We start from the raw sequence: 23,964 nt of genomic DNA, 5'->3' as shown, positions 1-23,964 counted from the left end.
GGAAATGTGCATGAAAATATGTGAATGGAGACACGACTAATTCACAGAATCGCATTTGAAAGTCAATTGAATTGTGCTAATGTGTGATTAGCAACAAACAAAACTCATTAACAAAGACTATTTGACCAAGATCTGCTTCAGAACACACTCTGACACACTCACATACGTTACTTGTGCTAAATTATATTTGCATATGCTCAGTTTGTCATCATAGACAAAACCCCCAATCATCATGTAGCCCATTGTTTTGAAATGGTAATGTCGGCAGATCCACAAATCAAAATCAGATATAAAGTAACCGTTCTTAATTTACAGACTAAACAAAAAACAAATCATTTGATTGACACATTGAACCATGTCAGGTTTCTTGCTTTTCCCTTTTTGTGTCAGAGACCAACACAGCTGCACCTACACCAACCCCAGTGCCCCCCCCCCCCCCCCCCCCCCACACACTTGGCCACATCTGAACACACATACATATATGACATAACATGTAAAATGACACGAGGACAATAAATCATGGGGAGCAACGGTAATCCTGTGTGACGGATACGGTCGAAACGAGGTGCGTGAGGTCAATGTGGATTTAAGAGACGGTGAAACGTGAATAAACCAAAGGGAGGCACGGAGATATGAGGGATGAGAGAGGCGTGTGGAATGCCACGAGTGAAAATGTAAATGTTTCAAACAAATATCGCGAAGAATTTGTGATGTCAATTTAGATGACACTCATTTAGCGAGCTCAATCTGCGTATATGATGGAGCATGCCTCCGTTATCGCCGTTATCATACATCTCTCTCTCTCTCTCATCCTCCTTCCCTTCCACAAACCCCGCTCGTGTCTTCCCTCTCTCGCGCTTTACCTGTTGCATGGGGGCCCTGTGTTGGGGAGAGGGGGACGCAGAGGAGGAGGGAACGCCCGTTGTTTCCTCATAATAATAGGGGTATTCATGGTCATCCTGCTCCTCATCAAAGTACTGGGAGAGATGGGGAAGGATTGAAAGATGGGAGGGATGGACGGGTTGGCAGGGGGGACATGAAAGCAAGGAGAGGAATGCATGAAGAGGGGGAGAGTGCATTTCCAAGGGGAGGCGAATAAGATGAGCAGAGGGGTAAATAAAGGGAGGAGTGAGTGTGGGGTGAAGCAGCAACAAAATATAAACATGACGAAAGGAGGTCATAATAAAATGATTTCATTTTTTTTTTTTTCTCCGTTCATCAGAAGGAGTCTGTGCTGCCGGTTGAAAGGTGTCGATATTAAAATTATACAAGACGATGAATGAGAAAACAGCAAAATAAAAAAACAGAGCAATGGGTGAAGCCAATGAATAAAACCACACTGATTTATATTCATTCAGAAAGCAGTCATTTCAACAGCATCACATGAGTTTGGGGTTTGGGACGCTCAGTGTTGACTGATCAGGCATGCAGGTTGTAAATCAAATGGATGGAAAGGGGGCCGGTGTCGAGCTCCCACATATCAGTGTGCATTTGACAGAAGGAGGGAGGCAAGCTTATAATGTGGGTGATGTGCACGACCAGTCTCAGTAAGGAAAGAGGCTCCACCTTAAAGCCATCTTCATGCACAATGCTTGCACGTCTCAATTTAACCAGAAAAATGTTGCTTCATCAGCATGTTTTATGTACTTTTATTCTCTTTCTTTCAATCCACGAGGGGAGAAGAAACGAGGGGGGAGGGGGGGGTTTGTATCATCCTCTTTCCCTCTACCTTTCCATGGCAGTAGAGCAGGAAACAGCGTGACAACTAAACACTGTGAGATGAGATGAGTTATTTGAGAGGTGCAGCTATGGAAAGGTGTGACAGGAGAAGGCCTCTGCTGGTCCTTTCGTGACGAGGAGGAAAGTGGATGGATACAAACGGTTGCTGATGACGGGGAGGCGGGAGGAAGACAGAGAGGGAGAGCAGCACTTTGATGACATCATCAGATGACCCAAACTGAATCTGAGGACTTTGTTTTCAGGAGGACTGGTGCGATCGATCATTTTTTACTATCTGGCCATATTTTCATGTAGTGAAGCTTTCCTAACACAAATCATATTTTCAGTCTTCTTTTTTTTATCAATGAAAAGATAAGATAAAGCGTAATTTATTCTGAGGAATGTATGCTCATGCATCAGCGATTCAATTAGTTGATTTCATATCAGACCCTGTGACATGCTAACCACAGTTCACAGGAGGACTTTTCATTGAGGAAGATTCCCAACTGGTTTAAGTGTCAGTCATGATAACAGCTGGATGAACTCTGTCAACTCTATCCATGTAAAATGGTGCTTCAGTCCACTTCTAAACTCCTTCAGGATACACACGGCGATCATTTAGAAAAGTGCCCCAGAAGAGGAACACCAAGTCCACAGATTCAACTTTATCGGAGCTACAGATTTCATGAATGCGCTGTGTGAGCGTAGCGCTGAGGTGATCCGCTCTGTAATAGATGCTCCTCAGCAGTCTGACAGCTATGGGATTTGTGTGAACTCATGACGCAGTAACCTTTATAAGAGGTGAACGAGTGAGAGTGAAAGGTAAAGGCTAGTTACTGCACCCCGTCGGGAGCTTCTTCGAGATAAGTATGCACTAAAGAGGTTCAAGGTTTGATACAAGTTTCCTATGCGTTGGAGGGCCCAGTGTTGTGGTGGGGTTACTCACGTATGTGTTGGGGTCCTGAGACTGGGTCTTGGGCAGCGGGGAGTCACAGTCAGGGCTGTAGTGTTCACAGAAGTCGTAGGCAGCCTGGGGGTTGGAGGCGATCAGCAGTTGCTGGATGTCTCCCTATGGGGGAAAAAAATGACAGATGAAAAAAAAAAACCTGGACAGCTATAACATCTGTTGCTGGACTCTGTGGAAACTTCTTAAAGTCCAGATGAAATGAAAAATGCCCCTTAAACCCTTTAAGATCAAATATAACAATATATGTTACAATTTGACAAAACAAAACAATTTCTTCTTATTTTTTTATCAAAACTCACTCGCGTTTACGTAAGCTAGTACCAACCAATTTCAACCACTAGTTTCATGACACCCATCCATCAATCAACCTGCACATTGTGTGGAGCCAGACATGTCCATCTACAATACAAAGGATTTGATTTATATCCCTCTTGTAACTGTACGACGCTCAAATATTATTTTTCACTGGGGCAGCAGGGTCTGACAGCCTGCCCCGCTCGGTCCTGGTTCTCCTGTGCCTCCCTTCCCTCCAGCGGGCCCATCAGTACTTCCTGGTGTCGGCTCCCAGCGGGTACCGGAGGAGCAGAGAGGAGACGGATCTGGGTCTGTCCACTGCTGGACTGGTCTCTGCCGAAGGCCCAGCTGGAGTGTGAGCTGAAGGAGTTTCTGCTGACCCTGCATGATTTAGACTGATTTTGCCTGAATCTGACCCGGTGGCATGATGACAAGCATTAAGAATAACTCAATATAACTAGTCAATCTTCTCTTGTTTACTTATGGAGGTCATATAGAGGCATCAGTATTAAACTGAAACAAGTTCCTCGCAGTAACTTTAATCATCAATGTGTTTTTAGCCTCAATGAATGCTTCCTGTTGTGACTAGAACGTGCTACTGTGTACTCACAGCCACGTAACCAATAACCTCACCTGGAAGACCTCCTCGTCAAGCAGACGGGCTCCGAACACCGTGATGCCGTTGGTGTCCACCACTGCGTGGTTGCCGCGGGGCAGGGCGCGGGTCATCTTCTTCTTGCAGTCCAGCAGCAGAGTCACATTCTTCTTCGAAACGGAGATAGCGATGCGATGCCACCTAGAGACGGGAAGGAGGAAGCGGAGGCGAATAAATGTGTACTGTGACGACAGGCCTGATTTATTACATACACGTTCCAACTAACACACACACGCACACGCATACACACACGCACGCACGCACGCACGCGTGCGCGGGTCGTCTCAACCAGTCACAAACTGGTTGTTGCTGGTTACTGACTTGCCATCAGCCAGGTTGACGCCTCTGAACAGCGGGTAGTCCTCAGGGGCCGGCTTGCCGTTCTGGTCCTCGTACAGGAAAACAGGGGAGCGTCCCATTTCAATGCCCAGCTGCTGGATGCCCTGCTCGCTGTAGATGGAGAGGAGGAAGGCCTGGAGACCAGCCTGGGCCTTGACTAGAGCCATGATGGAGAAGTTCTCTGGGAATCGACCTATTGATGAGGGATGCGAAGAGAGATACGATGGGAGAAGCAAAGGGTTCGATCACAAACATGGGTCATTGCTAGACCGGCCTTCGGGTATTTTAGGGACAAGATTAGCTGGACTGACGAAAAAGAAGGGAAGCAGGACAAGGAGATGAAAATAGAGGAAAGAGGTGGGTAAGAAACTCAAAGCGTGAGGATCTGAGGCAGAATATCAGAGTTGGTCCCTAAAGCTGGCAGAGAGGATGAGGACACATAATAACAGCTAAACCTCAAATGAGTTGAACATCAGCTTTGACTTTTAAAGGATTTCTTCACAGCCACATAAGTGCCACTTTCCCTTTTTCGCCCCTCACTCCGGGGTGTCAGACAGTATTCTTAAGTGAATTTGTTATGGCTCTCCCACACAGTTCCACTGCAACACATAATTATGCTTTATATCCATGGAGCAATCTAGCTATGGGCACCACAGCCTCACTAAACGCAGAGAGCTCAGTTTAAAATACATCCAAACATGCAGAGCAACCTGGAGCCCTGATTATAGGTTTCTGCACTCGGGAATTCACCCTGCAGGTGCATTAAGAAGTCTGGAAATACATACATGCACAACAAATGTCTTTATTAATATTAAGTAACTTTTGTGTTCCGAAAGAAGTCCTGGAACAAAATAAAACAACAAAATTTGATACACTATCAGACGTTCTGTATTTACAAGAGCAACATAGGGCCCAGCTGGCGAATCAGTGGCTTTACTGAGAAATCATTCTGTAATCTTCAATCCGTTTTTTTTAGTGTAGTATAATGTCCTCTGTGGTTCTGGGTCCTCAAACATCAAGAAATTGCAAAAAGAAACCAAATAGATGTTTAAGTCGCAGCCACCTCGGCCCGTCTGGAAGCCTACCTGAGAAGAGCTGCTTGGTGGGGGCAGAGATCTGGGCCTTCTTGGTGATGCGGTACGCGTGGTCGGGGCTGCCGGAGCGGCGGGACGCGCAGAAGCCGGGGACTTTCTTCACGCCCTCGGGGAGCGAGGGGACCTGCAGAGCCCGCAGAACATCCACTGGGTCTGGGGAAGAGGAGAGAAATGACGTTACATTTTTGGATCTGGAGGTGTGTATCTGCGACGTCTAGATCGATGGAAATCGATCCCTACAGAAGCTTCATGAGCTAAACGGAGAAGACAGGTGCAGTTTTTCTTTGCATAAAACCTCAAATAGATTACAGAGACAATGTATCAGTTCCACTACAGCCGGCTTAAGGGGGCTGTAGTGCACAGACATTTGGGTATCTTGAGCTCCTATTAACCCACAAACCGTGACACAAGTCAACCAAGTCAGTGCCTTTGTGGGATATCGAAATCAGAAAACATGTGATTCAACAAGCCGTTCAGATGAGGCTCCCCTCATCTTCGTTGACCTAACTTTGCCCAAAGGACCCTAAAAGTGAACCTCGCAGGAGATCTCAAATGTTCTTGCCGCACCAGTTACACGTCCACAATGGCTGCCACTGTGTGTTCAGGCACCAGCGTGAGAAAGGAAGCACTGTGTCGGAGCAAATGGGCCAGAGTCCAGGCCACATGTGTGACCCGCCGCGAGGCAGGTACAGTAGGGCTCAGTTGAGACCGCACCGCTGACAGCTCCCTCCATTCTGCTCACACGTATCAGGAAACAAGTGGCGGTTGATTTAATAGAGTCAAATGAATATCTGAGGATAGACGAGCATTTCAGTTGCACAGGACACACACACACACACACACACACACACACACACACACACACGTACTGCGCCGTTCCGGGGTGCACGTCGTTCTATGACTGTCCAAATCAGTCTGATTGAGATAAGTTGTGAAACGCTCATGCTGTTGGTTCACCAGGGAGACGACCTCTAACGGCTGAGATGGCGAGCAGCCGCGTCCCCTGCTGTCCAGACGGAGTGACGTGTATGAGCGACACAGATTCTGCCACGCTTTTGAAACAGAGGGCTTGAATACACTTTAAAGGGCGCGTACCTTGGACATTCAGAGCATGTCCATCGCCTCCACACGGCCCCAAAACATGACATTACTCCAGTGTGTTTTTTTGACATAGCAAATAGTTTGCTACATTAATGTGCTGAGTGTCATCACATGTTAGTATAGAGTCTCCCTGAGACACAACATCTTGATTCGTGCCGGTATGGTTCGCTAGCCATCTTCATCTGTTCACCTGTCATGGGGAGCAGGATTGTGTCAAAACTACAGCTCTGATGGAACGATAACGCCATGCAGCCTGCAAAACCTCTGTTTGTATTTTTTTTTATTCAACGGCCCCATTATTGGACTCTCCATTTTAGGCTCTTCTCAACAAAAAAAAGCATCAGATATCTGCAGAAACGATGTAATCATGCACACCGAAGCCAGTTTTAATTGTAACAGCGGGGCGTTAACTCAAAGAGGGGGCCCACCACCATATAGTGATATAGGAGCTGTGAAGGCCGAAGCCAGCGACGGATGCATCACTCCTATTCAACACCAGGAGTCACAGCTGTCTTTCAGAAACTAAATGTCCGACATGTAGAGCCACAGACTCACACTACTTTATAATGTACACACAACAGTGTACTACTGCAATGTAACGCCTCAACAGCATTCACTGGTGCTGCTTTGTATCGGCTCCACTGTGAAGTGTCCTTGTGTTGGTCCTGAACCCTCACAGTGTTGAGGTGGGACCCAGTGGCTCGGATTTAACAGTCAGTCACACAGGTGGTAATATTTATTCAGACGGAGCAAATGGTGCGTTAATATTGCCTCAGAGTGTCTAGACCACGGCCCATTACCGTCACTCTACACCAGAGACAAGAGAGAGAGGGAGGAAGTGGAGGGGGGAGTGGGAGGAAGGGAAGGGCGTATGAGCAGTATGTAGGGAGGTCGAGAAGAACTGTGATGCTGCGTTAACCGCCCGAAACATCTGCAGAGAGCGGTGATGATCAAACATCTGCACAGGAGGACCAGACCAATGAGACATTGAGTCTTTAAGTTGCGCTCTGATATAAAATAATAGATCAATAAAACAGATTATTGCACATCATTTTCTGCATTAATCCAAACTCCAACAGAACAAAAATCCTGTTTTAACTTGAATTTTTTGATTTTCAAAAGTAAGTTATAAATATATCAATTTACAGACTTTGCGTGAAATTTCCAAACTGTTTCCTCGTACTTTTCAAGACTTTTGCAGTAATGTTGGGAATGAGAAAGAGGTCTAGGGAGGAAAGGAGGGAGAGAGAGGTTCAGGCAAAGGTGGAGTGTGTGAGTGTGTGTGTGTGTGTGTGTGTGTGTGTGTGTGTGTGTGTGTGTGTGTGTGTGTGTGTGTGTGTGTGTGTGTGTTTTGGGGGGTCAGGCAGTGACAGTAGACAGCGTGTTTCTGTGATGGCAGGATACTGGATCAGATTGCAGCCCGAGCTCCCCCAGTACATCCAGTACAATGTGCCGCTCTGTCGCCCCCCCCACATCTGCAGCCGGGGCCCTTCCTGCCTGGAGGACCACAATCACGACAAATACACACCCACAGAAACAACACGCGGGGGCCGCAGAGGTACACACTCACACACAGCTCACGAGACGAAGGGTGGCACATATGAAACTAGACAAGGTAGAAAAACAGAAAGCCAGGAGGAACAAACTCTCTCTCTCTTTGCTTTCTTTCGCCCCCCCTCTTCCCACTCCGTCGCTCTTTCTTGCCATAAGCGCTCGCAGATGGCTGCGGCCTTCTGATGCAAACTCCAATCACACGGCTGCCATTAAGACAGGAAACAGGGCTCCCTGGAAGTTAGAGATGACAGTCGCCTGCACAGCGCCCCCTACTGACGGCTGGCTGCAATGACAGAGGCCACTTTCAGAACACAGGAGACGGATTCACAGAACATTAAAACATCATCTCCCCGATGTTACTGATTAGTCTTAATTTAATCTCACATGGTTCTGATATTGGGGGCACTTTTGAACGATCCCTGTGGTGTTTACTTTCTGAAACGTCTTCTAATTTAAATTAAATTGGTTTACTTTAAGTTTGAAATCTTGTCGGTATACTTTGAATTATTTAGTCTGCAGTGCTTAAAAGCAGTGAAGCTGAATAATGTTAAACTATATTGATAATGCTGTACCTCATATCTCCAAAACACCAACATGTTAGACGTTTAGAAACATTGACTTATTACTCAACCCCACATCATTTCTTAGACAATCAGATTGAAATTCAAAGTGTTTAATCCTTTCGTTGAGGTAATATGCACCTCATATCTCCCCTGTAAGTAAAGACACGCTGTTTGCTGTACAAAGTCCTGTAGCAGGTGAATACAGGGGCCCTCACTGTTACCCACCACTGACCACACAAGCAGACCATCTTACAACCTGTTGGACATGAGATGAGGGACGTTTGAATGACTGTAGTTCTCCTCTACCGCCACTAGATGGAGCTGAACAGATTAAGTCCATTGTTAACAGGATACACACAAGCACTCACATGCAGGTGTTTATGTGTACACACACTATGCAAACACACACACTCACAGGAGTGACAGACAAACAATGCTCATGCTTCCTGAACTATTGAAGACTGTCTGTACACTGTCAGCTAACAGGGTGAACGGCTTGACTAACACACTCACACACACGCACACACACACACACACACACACACACACACGCACACACACACACGCACACACACACACGCACACACACACACACACACAAACACACACACACACACACACGCACACACACACGCACACACACACACGCCTCATCAGAGAGAATCTCTGTTCATAGACGGTTAGGGACTGAGTTTGTCGGGTTTCTCATGAAGCCAACGTGAAAAAAGTGTTCTTTAAATATTAGGAGTAGAGATATGTAATATTTAAGGGACAACATGGGACAACTCATGCACACACACAGTCAGCTCCCTGAGCCTGGGTCTCTGCAGACAGGGGACAACTGAAAACCTGTATTTTCTCTCATGGGCTTTCTGTCGTCGATGCTCTGTTTAACGATGTGTGTGTGTGTGTGTGTGTGTGTGTGTGTGTATGTTTCCTCTTTTGGTACAGCTGTGCTAAATACCAGACACACACTCCAGCTGACACGCTGACCCCTCACCTCTCCCCTTTACACAACGGCCACATTGTTAGACACACAGAGCACGAGGCCGCAGGTTAACAGACTTTTTACTTTAAGAAAAACAACAACAACCATGCGACCCAATTCTCAATGGGCCTTATCTATGAACCCTGAGAAGATTTGTGTGTAAAAGTTAAACTAGCAACACGTATGCCAGCCTTTCATATTAGGTTCAATGTTATAAGTAGAATACAATTCTCAGAACAATAGGAACATTCAGGCTCCCTCTTGTGGCTAAAACATTTACTGCAGATATAAATAAATAAAAGACTATGGAAGAATGTCTGCTAATCTAGCTACTTGTGGGAATGACTAGATTACCACACACACACACACACGCGCACACACACACACACACACACTCACACACACACACACACACACACACACACACACACACACACGCACACATATTTGAGTCTCTAATAATAAACCAAGATGGCAGGTTTTTCAGAGGCCTGAGATGAGGGGAAAAAATGAACCCAAGATATCCAGCAAGCATCATACATTACAAAAAGTTAAATATAAACTCCAAAAAAGGCGTAAAGTAAACTCTAGTCATCCACCCAGCTGACCACGGCGGCTCGGCGTACGAGCTGCTGCAGGTAGTAATTTTCAACATGGTGCTCTGTAGTTAGGATTTATTTATAAAGCCTTCTGTACGCAGACAGAAAAACCATTCTGAGTACCCACGCTGTAAAAAAAGGGGTGATTAGGCTACATTATTTATATGGTATAAATTGAGGGTTATGGTTTGTCAGCGTGGTGAAGATTATCATGCCATGTGCCAGTGAGCGGCCAGCTGCTCTGAGCGCTGCAGACCTCTGTCCTGTGTGTGGGTGTGTGTGGGTGTGGGTGTGTGTGTGTGTGTGTGTGTGTGGGGGGGGGGGGGGGGGGGGGGGGGGGGGGAGGAGGACACTTCAAGGAGTTCAGCGTTAAAGAACAAGAGGATGAGATCGGGATCCAAAATGAATCTGAAAGTTGAGCTCACACAATTCAAACATAAACGCTGTTCTCCAAACAGAAGACCTGACGAGGGAGTTCATTGTGAGACCTACGAGTGCTGCCTTTCCACTTCCCTCGTTTAGAAGTCAATATGTTTATTGAATGAGTTTTTGCTTAGATGCCTAAAATAAGGCCTGTTGTTCTTCAGAAACGTGAAGGTTTTGTTCTACGATATCAAATGTCTTCCCTGTCTGCCCTGCCAGCCTGTCCTACAACGTAGTAACGTGGACACAGTAAGGCAGGACATGCAGACGAGGGGAAACCATTCAGAAATATTATTATTAACACCACAGGGGAACCAGAAGGTCAAGATCCACGAGATCCGGTGCTTCTATCGTTTAACACCTGCTCCCATCAGCACCAATACGCATTGGCACTAATGGATCCGTCACTACGGATCAGCCTGATGGGGTTTCTCTACTCCCTCCATTGGGGAGCTGCTGCCAGCACATGTCCAAGAAGTCCTCTCCCCCGGGAGCCTTCATGGTCCGTGCTGGTCTGACGTGGCCAACGTGTGTTGTGCGGCCTCTTAGTTTGGACCTGGGGGTGGCTGCTGACACCACGAGACCTACGGAGCCAGGACCAGGACACACTAGGACCCACTATCAGGCGCCTGTGCGTGAGTCAGACTTCCCGGCTCAGCTCGGACTGCACTCCAACAACAGTGTCTGCACACGGCCTCTTAAATATAAAGCACTCGCTACACGACACCATCACTCACAGCGACTCAACCGTTATTCAGGCTCAGCTGGTGTTACATTCTACTGCTGACTATCTCATTATAATGCTCTGAAGACTGGTCACTGCTGATGCACACACTTTACACATCATTTATAGGTGATAAACGTGCACAAAAGAAACCCCACTTTGGTCATTTGAGGAAGAGTCTTTACGTCAAGCAAATGCATATGATATTTAATAAAACATCTTTAATGAAAGTAAACAGTGGTGTCTGAACTCTTAGAGTCTAGCCAGAGTACAAGAGAACAGGGAAGAATAAGGGAAGACTGCATGTCACTTATATTAGTACATGATTGGGGACCGCTGCATCAGGCCACATCCAATATTCACAGCAAAGTTATGAAACAGAGAACCAAGTACTTTCCCGATCAAACAACCGTCTCAAACATCTCTCAAAGAACAGACTCATGGATGTCTGGAAAAGAGACGCAGATTAACGTTACACATTAGAAAGCTGTTCGCTGCATCCTCCCACACAACCGAATACCAGTGACTCCGACATGGGCAGCCTGTCATTATACACACACACACACACACACACACATACACACACACAGAGGGAGAGAGAGAGCTCACAGCTCTTCATCTTACTTCTCTGCATTTCATTGATGCTCAGAAACACGTGCACAGAGAGAGAGCTTTTCATAACTCATTCCATAGCCAAATGTAAATACAGCTAACGATGGCACGCATTCGTATTCAACGATTGATATGATATGATTTCATTATTTCATGCGTTTTCCTACAAAAGTCCAGGGGCACGTTTCATACAGTCCTTTTGAAATATAAGCTTCCGACTTCACAGGAAGCCCCTTGGTTGGGTTTAGGGGAGGCTTGAGGTTTGGGTTCAAATAAAAACGGGAGTGGCGTTACTTAAGTGCGTGTCTTCTGGGTGAAACAATGGATTTAGTTTGACCGATCCATGTCCCCCTCCCCCACCTCTTCAGACCCATGTGGGTGTTTTGCTTTCTTTATACTTTCTGTTTCATGTTAACGTTTGTTACAAATGAATGATTTCACAGGTAAATAGCTACGAGCGCTGTATGTTTATGGTTTGTGTCTGTGTGCTTCTTATATGGGACCTAGCCTGCACTGCACCGTGCGGGCCTGTCGTAGCAGCATGTAACTCCCTCACGCCACTGTCTGTGGATCCCCAGAGCCACAAGGGCCCGTGGTGATGACAAAGACAATCGAAGGGACAAGGTGAAAGCTGCCCGACTGAAACACCACGCAGTCACAGCCATGAGCTGTCAATAGCCCACCTCTCAGCCAGATAGGAGCTCTATTCACCAGCAGAGAGAGGTAGAGGGGGGGGGGGGGGGGGGGGGGGGGGGAGGTTGTGTTTAGCCAAACCCAGACAGACTGCCCTTTGAGGAGCGCTCAGCTTTGAAATGAAGTTGAGGAACATCCATGTCAAGAAAATATTGCCCTCTGATTTTCCTTCTCCTTTGAACAACACTCAGCTTTCATGCCCTTCTGTAGGCCTCCTGCTCTCTGGGTGCCTCCTCCTCCTCCTTCATTCTCCCAGGGAACAGAGAACAAACATGAAAGATTCTGACCACTCTCTTCTCTAAATCGGTCTTTCACTGCTTGGGTGGGGCACACAATGGTCCGCCAGCGCCTCGGGCCTTTTTTAAAATTGGCGTCACTCTTACAATATCAGATATGAATACTCCTCTAGCGTATCCTTTAGGGTAATAACTATCCTACACGAGGTGTTGCACACAGAGGCACATTCAAATGCATGTGGCATACATTTCCACACCCCGAACTGAGAGGGGGGGGAGGGGGCATCCTTAGCTTACAGGCGCATATACACAAACTCAACTGTACAAAGCGCACACATACACGGAGACACTGGACGCTTTCAGACCCGCGCTGCTGCGCCGCATAATAACCTATTCATAACCTATTCATAGAAAGCAAAAAATGTCTCAGTCTTCCGCCTCCAAAATACACACGGGAGACGGCGGGAAGGTGCAATCGCCTCTCGCGATCTGAAAGTGGAAACCGGGCCAAAGAACACATGGAGGGGGCACCTGATGCCCACGAGCCCCCTCGGTCCGCAAGCTCTCCCAATGAGGAATAAAGAGCCATCTGTCCACTAAAGCTCTAAAGCACGTTTATAAAAACAAAAGCCCACTGCGTGTCAACTGTGTGTCAACTCAACCTGGTCAACATGTGCATCCTCATATTATCGTTAGAAAAAACATCTTCCAACTAGCTTCAGAAGTCGAAAACAAATCACAAATGAATCTTTAAAAAAAGATTGATTAAAACCTCCCGAACCATATTCATCTTTCGTTTGATTGATTTCCACGGCGTGCCGCGTTCATTCCGCATCGAGTGAGATCCGAACCAATCAGATGAATGAATGGATCTTCTGTGTTCAAAGTAAGACGAGACCTCTAGCGGCCTGCCAGCGAACTGCAGCCAATTCAGATCATTTACTTTCGGCGGACTGCTCTCCTTCACCTGCGGGGATTCTTACTGGGAAGATGTTCTCAACCAAACTCTTCTTACTATCAATGTACTTCTCGTTGTCGTCACTATTAAAAACAATACAAACATTAGATTGTTTGTATTGTTTTTGAAAATCGGAAAATCAACTTTCCATGGGCTTATTGTCCCATCCTACAAATTCAGACTCCGTGGACGAGAGGCAGTGATGGATGGACTGGTGCACAGGCTGAACTGGTTCACACCCAGCCAACCTCACGCGGCTGGCAGCCCACGTCACCCACAGGACGACGTCCAGTTGCAACACAGAGCAACACAACTTAAATAGTATAGTTCTCATTTAAAAAACGGGACGTTTAGTCGCTTAAAAGCCGAGGCAGCGGTGTGCACCGTCCGAACCCATGGCCCCCTGCATGCGCGTGGGAGGGGGCCACAGAAGGGCACCGTCAGCAGGAGTCTTGGGAGTGAAATTAAGTTCATAGAAAGATAAACTGGAAAAGTCAACATTGGACAGATTGTTCAGAATGACACGCACGTTAAAAAAAAGCACGTGGATGCCTGACATATTCGCACAGTAGATGACACCTGTCAGCAGGCGGCGCGCGCACGCACGGACAGGGAGACAGCTGAGGGAAGGAGGTCCAAAGAAGCGACCAAAACACTTTTATTCAAAAACACAATAACACGCTTGTATGTTTTTCTACAGCAACAATCCATAAATATAACTTTAGAACTCTGTTCCCTCGCTGTGACATCCATCATCGGACAGGGGGTGTTAAGGCTACCCGATAAGAAACATTACTTTTTCAATACACAAATAAAAACCAAACGAACGGATGTTGGCATCATTATTTTTCTTCGTTTGTTTTTATGGGACGGACCTTTAGATCATAGGTTTATTTCGGACACTTCCGTGTCAATGTCCATTTGTTCGGTACCATGGTCACATCGGGCCCGAAGGAAACAACACACAAGTCGCCCTGTGATGCTTTTGGAATTTGACTGAAATTAAGCAGATCAACTTCTAAATGTACAAGAAACCCCCCACAAAAGATTGACATAATTGAATATTGTGGGGCAATGGTTGGCCACGAAAACATAGAGAAGCATGTCAGGTGCGCACTTGTCCAAAAATGGATGAGGTTTTACGCACGGGGACTCCAGGCATACAGCGTAGATGAAGAGGTTTGAATCTGAGAAAAAGACCCAAAAGGGGACCAAACGCACAATAAACATCACAACTACAAATAAGAGGGGCCGTCTTACCTGCCCGAATCACAGTCGCTTGGCACACGACAAGCATCACGGTGACCCAGGCGAAGGATGAGAAGTCCATGCGCCATGGTCTCCGTTTCTTCCGGAAGGGACAGTCTCCAGTATCCATAGTGTTGCAGTAGTTTGCCGGCGTGGTGGAGCTGTAAATGTAGGATATGGTGGAAGTTATCCTCTGCAGAGAGCCAGCCGACGACAGGGATCCGACTGAAGCTTCTGCGAGGCAACAGACACAAAAAAAGGCACGCCTCTGGAGACGTCTCTGCCTCTCTCCCTGAGACTTTCCTTGATGGGTTACCGACGTCTGTCTGTCTGTCTTAATGCATACAACCTAAACACTAAAGGGGGTTTCGGGGTGAATAAATATATTTTATTTTAACGTTTAACCCCTTAGTGCTAGAGCCCCATTTAGTCAGACTGGGTTCGAGTACCCAAAGTGGAGAGAGCAGCAGAGAGAGACCTGGAATCACGCTCTCTCTCCCTTCTCTCTCTTTACCTCTTCCCTTCTTTACTTACACACTTACTCCCACGGGGGGAGAGAGAGAGAGAGAGAGAGAGAGAGAGAGAGAGAGAGAGAGAGTGTGTGTGGAGAGAGAAAGAGAGAGAGTGGATGGCAAAAGAGGGAGAGAGAGTCGGAGGGCGTGCGTAATTGCGCACAAAGTCCTCAACATCTGAGAGTGTGAGCTGACTGTTTTAATGACACATAAACCTTTACAAATAGTTCACCTCACACACAACAATTGCGTCTTTGTTTTTCATTGAAAGAGAGTGAGAGAGTGAGTGAGTGAAACCGTGTTTCTGTCTGATTCTCTCTAAACAATGCGAGTGAGATGTTCTTTACCTTTTCTTCTTCTACACTTTCTTGTCTTTGATTTTGTGGCAATGAGAAGCCTTTGTGAAGCACGAGGAGCCGTCCAGGTGAACGCTCTCTGGAGACAGCAGCAGGGCTCACCGCGCTGTGCACGTTGGGGAAGAGTGAGAGTTCGGCCAGCCAATCAGGCTTCGGTCCGCACAACTCACCACGCCCCTTTTCCCCGTCCTTGGAGGACATCTCTGGTCCTGATTGGGCAGCCCCACGTGGCCTTGTTTTGCAGCGGCAGCTCAGGTGCAGGGGGAGGGTCAAGTTTTTACAGAGGTAATTTTGGATATCTCTTTGTATAACTCCATAAATGGCTATATACAGCCCTTTTTGTCACGTTTTTAGGAATAAAATATAACATATTATATTTAATAAATCAGGCTCTGTAGACAACTTGGAGTGGATTTACGGCAGCAGGATGGTGCACGTAGGATTGACACAACAAAAATGTATACTATGGTGCATGTATTTCATATTCAAGCAACATGTGACCCAACCGTGTTACTCACATGGGATTCAGCTTTTTGAACAACACTGGAAGCTCTGTGGCACAGAGGGACTCGATATATCAGGACTCGACAGCAAAGACTGCCAGGTTGCCAATGGCATATTAGTATAATATATAATATAATATTCATATAATATATTCATTGTATAATATTTAGAATATTAAATATAAGGACAGCAAATAGCAAAACGTGCACTTCAGCCGTCTCAGGATTAATCCAGACGGACTGCAGGTCGTCTCTGAAAGGAGAGATGATGGACAGGCTGATGCTGGTGTCCCTTGAGGGACCCACAATCCAAGACTCGGTCCAGAAGACCTTTGAAAAGGAGAGAACGGATGGACAACAGCTGGACTCGTTTCTGAGGGATCTGTGAAGAACGTGACAACGGCTGCACCACCGCTCTTTATCCACCGGGAAGATACGGAGGACACTTTAAGTCCTGTAACGTATCAGATAAAACACAAACCATGGAGAGTTTTGATTGGTTACGGCAATACATTTTTTATTCTTTTATGCCACAGTTCATTTATTAAGCTGAAGCGTAACTGTGTAGATTTATAATTACTCAAAATGTAAGGCGACTTAATATTTGGAGTTTCGGCAGCCAAAAGCTGATCACCTTTAAAAGTTAGCCGTGTTGGGACACCAGGGCAGTGCATGTTAGTCGGATCAGCTCTTTGGGGTGTTATTGACGATAAGGAACACGTGGAAAATCAACCAGGAACCAGTCAAGTCCGTAAGAAATGCTGCTCAACAAGATAATGAAGTAAAGTCCACCAACAACCTGAACACCACGAGCTTCGGTTCATTACAATAGTTGGTCTCATATTGCATTGTACAGTTCTCACATGCATGCCTCACTTTTAGGGGGAAAACAAATCCCGGAAGGCGACATCAGAACACAGGGACGTACACTTTAAACTAGTCGTGCACACTAGCAGTAGACATTCCTTTCATCGTTTCCAAGAGGCTTTCATATCACCTGTCATAAACACTCGATAGCATCTCGTGGATGTCAAAGCTCTCCTCTGAGCCCAGCCGTCTGCCTCGTAAAGGTTCCTATCGTCTTAAAGGCCGTGGTTAGTCACTTTCTTTCATTGCAGACTCCACATCCACAAAACAGCAATTAACCGTAATTATCCCTTGATGCTCTATTGCCCCCCCCCCCCCCCCCCCCCCCCCCCCCCCCCCCCCCCCCCCCCCCCCCCCCCCCCCCCCCCCCCCCCTCCTAGGGGCATGTGTTTGCATTCTGTGGTATTTCCATGATCACTCCCCTTGCTATCATTCTTGCTTTGTAGCAAAAGTACAAGAAAACCTATTAAAAAAAAAAGGAATGTTTTTTCTTTATCGCATATTAAATCAAAACATATTGTGATGAAGGATAGATAACAGACGAAGACGCTTAAAGGGACAAACATAATGCAACACTTCTCTTCTGTAGCTCTGCCAGCCTTTACCTCAACATGGACACCCATCTGGGTTTTTGAACCAACGATAATGTATTCCCATGTATTGTCATAACGGTTCGGAGACACTCGTCCTGCTGGTGAAAGCGGTCAATGTCTCCTTTCATTCATATTTGAGTTATTAAGTCGCAGCTCTTGTACACCGGCTGCAGGTTGTAGTGACACACAGCTGTTATGTGGACCTTTCTGTTCGGAGACTAGATGGTGGCGGCTTAACATGCATGTTGTTAATGTTTCTGATAAACTACAGGGAGGGATGGGTCATGTGACACCGGACCTGGAAATAAACACTCATTCATTAAATGATTCACTCTTTCATTCGTAACAGAAAACTAAAATGTGAGAGGTCGAAAAGAAAAATGTCATCAATGTAAAACTGTGGTAAACGTTCAACATTACAAACCCAGGAGTTTAAACTTTGGACAGTTTCAGACATCTTGTTTCTGCCGACGTCTGTCAGCTCATCACACTACATACACAATTCAAGTTTCTGTGAAGTGCATCATCCCTGAAATGGATGAATAGTGTAATGGGGCATTTGGGTTGCCAGTTCTGAACATGTGAGACGTACTGGGAGAAGACGCAGGACCTCACTTACAGCGCTGTCGCCGGGCAGACTAAACACAAACATGCTACGAGTGCACATTAGGAACTAGACCTCTGGGACCCTGGAGCATTAATCAGACAGCGAAGGACTGGCAGGCATCCCATAATAACAATCAGCGGCTTCAACACGATAACCAGCTGCTATAAAATACAGTGACGAGAACCGATCAGGGGAGAAAAACCAGGTTGAGCTAATGAGCTCAAGGACGACAACGAGTAGACCGACCCGTATACCACTTTGTAGTAATATAAAAAAAAATAGTAGTAATAATTCTAGTGTTTAATCATGTGTTGGCTGAATGGAGACATCATTTAAAGAAACAGTGCAGTGATCTTGTAGAGCTGCTAGTGCGAGCAGAACAAGTTCAGTAAGTTTTGCAGGTTTTTTATTGATTATAAACATATTTTGAGTGATTCTACATTCACTAGTTGTTTTGTGATTTAAAGGCGGACACATTGAAGGAGATCAGCATCATATTTTGCCTCCAGGTTTCTTCCTTTGAATACGTTGTGTAGTTTATTTATGTTCGGACCCGTGTGCTCAGGAGATGCCGCCCTCCACCATCTCCATCCACGGAATACATGTGTATGTGTGCTCCAGATAAAGAAGAGAGGACGCTTGAAGTAGGACGGCCATGTTCCATCTGCGTCTAAAAGGCTGCCGAGAGCAGGAAAGTGTGGTGCCCTCTCATAAGAAACTATAGGGTGAGCCTGGATGTACTTAGAATGAGAAGGAGCGGTTGGCTGCTGCATCTAGCAATTACCCATCAGGAATCAGAAGGGGAATAGGGCTTAGGCAGCTTGCATGCCTATATATGAAAAAACCACAGAGAGAATATAGAAAATCAAAAAAACATACAAAATCACTTTTATGGAGTACCCAAAAAAAAACTAAAAGGAGAGAGGAGGTCAACAAGAATGAACAGATAATAAATCAGAGAGTAACACAGCATTTCATTCCATAAAATGGAATACAAACAATGCAGACCCAGACTTTGTCCTAGAAGGACTATCTTCCTTACACGCGGTCTCGGAGCTTCTTTATTTTCACCAGAACGCTCCTCGCTGCGGCGGCGCTGGCTTCTTATTTTCGCTTCCTGGACACTGTGGACACAGTGGGTTTTAAAAGAAACATTCCCCCTGGTGCTCTGAAAGCAGACGCCACATGTTGTAAAAAGAGACATCAGTGGTTTGTGTTGGTGCTCGACTTCGCATGTGTGTGCACGTACAGTTTTTATCCACTTAAAATCAAAGATTCATGTTCAAGGACTGTAATCACCAGGGTTAGAAAGAGAGAGAGAGAGAGAGAGTGTGTGTGTGTCTCCTTTGTTGTGTTGACCTAACTTTTAATATCTTTTTGTACCCTATTTCATTGTATGCATCTTTCTTTTGGTTCAACAACATCTGTCACCATCACTTATGTGGAGGACTGTGTGTTGCATTTTAAGGATTAATTGTGCGATAGAAATAAAGCGTGTATATTGTTATCATTAAGGCAGGCATGATATAAAGAGCCAAGCGGAGGTGTGGTCAATATAAAGTTGTAGTGTCCAACTCTCATCAAGCCAACGTGTGCGTGTCTCCACTTAAAGGTCCCGTGTTGTAGAACCTGGGATTTCCATGTTTTTTGACTACTAGGTGCTCTGTAAATACTGTGAAAGTATAACAACTCTCAACCCACGCAGAGACTTTGGTAATGTGATGTCACAACCACACAGTCACGGGTAGAAGTGACGCTAAACTCGGTGTATAAAACATTTTCCGGTTCACAGCAGGTGCCTGCTAGTTCTCAATCTGATGCTGGGGCTTGCCTCCATTTGCTTTGACGTGTTGTGCGTTGTGCGTTGTGCGTTGTGCGTTGTGCGTCCCTCTTGGTGACCAGACTTGATGGGGATTCAGTCCACAACTAGACGTTTGGAGTTTGGAGGGCAAGCTGGAGGAAACAAATTAAAAAGAGGCAATAATGCTTATATCATGCTTAGGAAACTAATGCTACGGCTCAGGGGGTAGAGCGGGTCTAATGACTAATGTATTAAATAGTTGGCTCAATGCTCAAACTTGATTACAAGAAGTGCACTTGCTTTTTGCACAGCAGCTCTCAATATTATACAAAGTACCAGTTAAGTCCGAACTTGTACCTGGAGGAAGCATCTCTGTGGTGACCGGCTTCACGTGGAGGGACAGCAGGAGAGCAATGCACTAACAGCAGGGCAAGAATACACAACATTTGGCCAAACTGTTGAAATTCCGAGAGCCGTTCAAAATAATACTGCTATGTTATAATCTTCACGGCCACTAACAAGCACTGGACAGTCCGTGTCTGCTTTGATAGTTGGTAAGTCCAAAGTGGCAGAAATAAGAAAACAATTAGTAAAACAATATTTCCGTTTCGTCCTTTTCTGCATCTCTCACAACCCATAGCTCAAATGCTACGGGCCGGAGGTCTGATCCCAGGGAACTGCCCTGACCCCCCACGGACCAGACTGCTGTGACCCACCAGACTGCTGTGACTCCCGACGCTGGGGTGTGAGTTGCTACGTCTAATCGCTAACTGAAGGTCTTTCTCGTTTTATGCCACTTTGGATTTTATCAAATGAACAAAGTATCAAAATGTACACGGACCCCACACCTTCGACGTGACCGACGAGCTCTCGGAGCAGCGCTACGTCCTCTCATGTTGGACTGAGGACGGACTGGACCCTAACCCAAGACAGGGCGGCCCGGGGCTAGCTGGTTAGCGCACCAATTTCAGTCGATATCTCGGCAACACAAAACACAGACCTCTTCACATTCTGCCGATAATGTTTGATAATTCTTTTTCAGATCTTACACAATGCACCTTTAAAGCAAGCAAGATGGAAGAAGTTGGCTTCAAAATCTTGTCTGGTGCAGTTTTGGTATCCAGCGTGTTTCGTCCCGAGGGCCCACACCCTTAACCAAAAGCAGCCCTGCCTTAGCAACGCTACAATCCACACAAACTGCTGAGCATTCGCATAATGGAGGTAGCACACATTCCAAAAGGACAGGAATTGCAGGTATGCCCCCGCCAGCAGTATGAGTTCATCACCCTCAAACAAACCAAGTGACCACTTTACCAGGAGCTGAGGCTGCTCAAATGTTACAACGGGGGTCAAATATCCTGACATCAAATGGCAGGTGCTTCCACTCATCTGATCCAGGAGAAAATCGGTGGAACAGGTCAGAACAGATGTGAACCCTTCAATTACACCATTAAGCTTCAATGTCAGCCACATTTGAATTAATAAAGCCTTATAATTTGCTGGGCGGTAATTTCAGGGTTATAAGAACCAAGAGCCCACAAGGTTTCCCTGCAGGGAAGCTCCATAAGACGTGGCCACCCACCAAACTCATCTCTGGCACTCCATCCACTGGCTGCAATGTCAAAGGCTGACTCGTGTCCAGCTGTATCAGAGCCGCCTGGTGTGGCGACATCTGGGTCAACGCGAGCCAGAGAGACTTCAGGGACGGATGAGGCCGAGGGGCGTCTGCAGAAGGACAGCAAGAATGGAGACGGACCCAGCGAGTGCCTGTGGGCAGCTCCCTCTCGGTGTGTGCTATTTCCAAATAGAGAAGCTTGTAATTACAATAAAGCGGCCATATTATATTGCCGACTTCCTTGGAAAGTCTGTATTTTACTGGGCAGGGCTGCAAACGCGCACACACACTCACACCCTGCTAGCCACAACACCCCCCGAAATAGATCAGAGCAGGGGCTCGCCTGGGAGGAAACGGAGAAAGGGAGTGGACTGATGCTCTGGACACTAACAGTGGGGTCAGAGAGTGTGTGCCATGAATACACACTCGGCCCGGCCAGCTGACGCCGCTGGAGGTGTGCAGTCAGGTAAAATGAAAAAGAGAAAAAAAGGGAACTTAAAAAGAGATTTTGAATCCAGCCACCGAACACACCCAGCTAACCACATACCTCGAAATAGGCAAGGAGAGGAGGGAGGAGGGATGAGGGAGGAGGGATGATGGAGGACAAGGGCTGACTAAGGGGCAGAGCGATGGAGTGGGGGGGGGGCACACCTAAGTGGGCGTGTGCTTCTGTGTGGGGTGAGCTCATTTGTCTGCCAACTGATGTACAACAGTGTGTTTGTGTGACAGTTTGTACACGAGCACGCAGCAGATGACAAAAGTCGTTCCATATTCCTACAAAGTAAAACCAAAACCAAAAACGCATGTGCGTTCCCTACTCTCTCATTCTCAGCATTGTTCTAGTGTACGCGCCTCATTAGTGTCTTTCAGCGCTTAGCAATTCTCTTTTTTTTTGTGGGGGGGGCGGGGGGGGGGGGGGGGGGGGGAGTTTGAAGACAGCTTCCTCTCCCTTTGACGTTTAAAATAGCAATAGGTGAACTCCAGGATTCACTCAATTTAGCACAATTACTCACCGTTAGAATGTAATTGCCCAGATGGCGCATAATGACTGGACTACTAAAAGGCAATTAGAACTAGAAAGACTGGGGATACAGCACGAACCACAAAGCGGAGAATATGCTTTCATTTACACTATATTTATTTGTTAAAAACATAAATTCACCACAATAAAATCAGATAAGATCCATTTCTGACCAACACTGAAATAGCATAGAAATTGTACCTGGCATCCCCACAAGAACAGGAAATTCACATTTGTTTCTCATAAATGCCAATTAATATTGCTTAAGCCTGAAAAAAAACCACATCTAGATCTGCATCTAAATACCAAGATCCCCAATAATGAGGCAGCCAAAGATGGCAGAGAGAGATAGGACTCGAATGAAGGTTTGAGGAAACTGCTGCCTGGGAGGGAAGGGGGAGAGGGAGGAGGGGTCCGTGGAAAGGTACAGGCAGGAAAAATCACAGGAATGAATAGAGAGAGAGAGAGAGAGAGAGGTGAGGGGAGGATGGGTGGGCAGAGAGCTGGTGGTGGGGGGCACACAGGCATGCAGAGGGTGAGAGGGAATGAATGAGGGCCATTGATAAAGAAGGAGGGAGAGGACGGAGGTGAGGGGAGGGAGAAAGAGAGAGGGAGCAAAAGGGAGGGAGGTGGGATCAAACGCTATTTACACACGGAGATTCCAGAAGAAGAAAAAAAGAAACCGAGGTGGGGAGGGAAACGTGGACGGGCGGATGGACAGAAGCCTCGCTGGCTGACCTACTGACTAAAACTCAGGGCGGGACCTCGGCGACGCAGCTTTTTCCACAAAGGCAGTCAGCTCAGCAGCTGTCACACCGTTTAAAGGTGGCACTGAAGTCACTAATTGAATGAAAAACACCCTTTCTGTGTTGTTAGCGTGTCGCCCTGGTTATATTGATCGAATATACGTGACATGTTTCCCTTTTTATGGACCAAGACAAAATGATCGACACATCCAAAACCGAGAAACAAAGCGTGAATGCTGATCCAGATGGCTCCTCAGAGCTGTGGACGTTCACCCGCCCGGTCAGGCCTCAAGTAATTGTGTCGAGGAGCTATGGGCAGCTAGGGGCGTGGCTTAGGCGTGTGTGAGACGACACAAAGAGGCGACTGTAGGTTCAAAGCAACAATGGCGTCTCCAACTGTCATTGAGAGAAGAGCAAAGAACGACCCTGAAGGCTTTTCTCCATGGGAAAGATGTTGGTGCTCTTCTCTGGAGTTTGATTGACGGACGGTTCATCCATCTGCCGAGTCCTGAATGGACCTCAACAGGTTGCAACGACGGCTTCTCAGATGTGTCGACAAAGCACCTGGTCACCTGG

General features: G+C 46.5%; 1 protein-coding gene across 1 annotated transcript in view; it reads right to left on the bottom strand.

Moving 5' to 3' along the window:
* Positions 1-14,816, bottom strand: part of col11a2 (collagen, type XI, alpha 2) — a 44,322-nt gene extending 29,506 nt beyond the window's left edge. The window contains exons 1-6 of the mRNA XM_034545919.1: positions 14,780-14,816; positions 5,060-5,221; positions 3,957-4,167; positions 3,614-3,776; positions 2,666-2,788; positions 896-977 (exon numbers count right to left, since the gene is read on the bottom strand). Coding sequence (XP_034401810.1) covers positions 896-977; positions 2,666-2,788; positions 3,614-3,776; positions 3,957-4,167; positions 5,060-5,221; positions 14,780-14,816 — 778 coding nt within the window. The remainder of the gene's footprint in view (positions 1-895; positions 978-2,665; positions 2,789-3,613; positions 3,777-3,956; positions 4,168-5,059; positions 5,222-14,779) is intronic.
* Positions 14,817-23,964: the final 9,148 nt, after the last annotated feature.

Source organism: Cyclopterus lumpus, chromosome 11, assembly GCF_009769545.1.
Source record: "Cyclopterus lumpus isolate fCycLum1 chromosome 11, fCycLum1.pri, whole genome shotgun sequence".
Classification (NCBI taxonomy): domain Eukaryota; kingdom Metazoa; phylum Chordata; class Actinopteri; order Perciformes; family Cyclopteridae; genus Cyclopterus; species Cyclopterus lumpus.
Note: the sequence above shows the minus strand (reverse complement) of the source record. Positions and strands in the feature narration are given on the sequence as shown.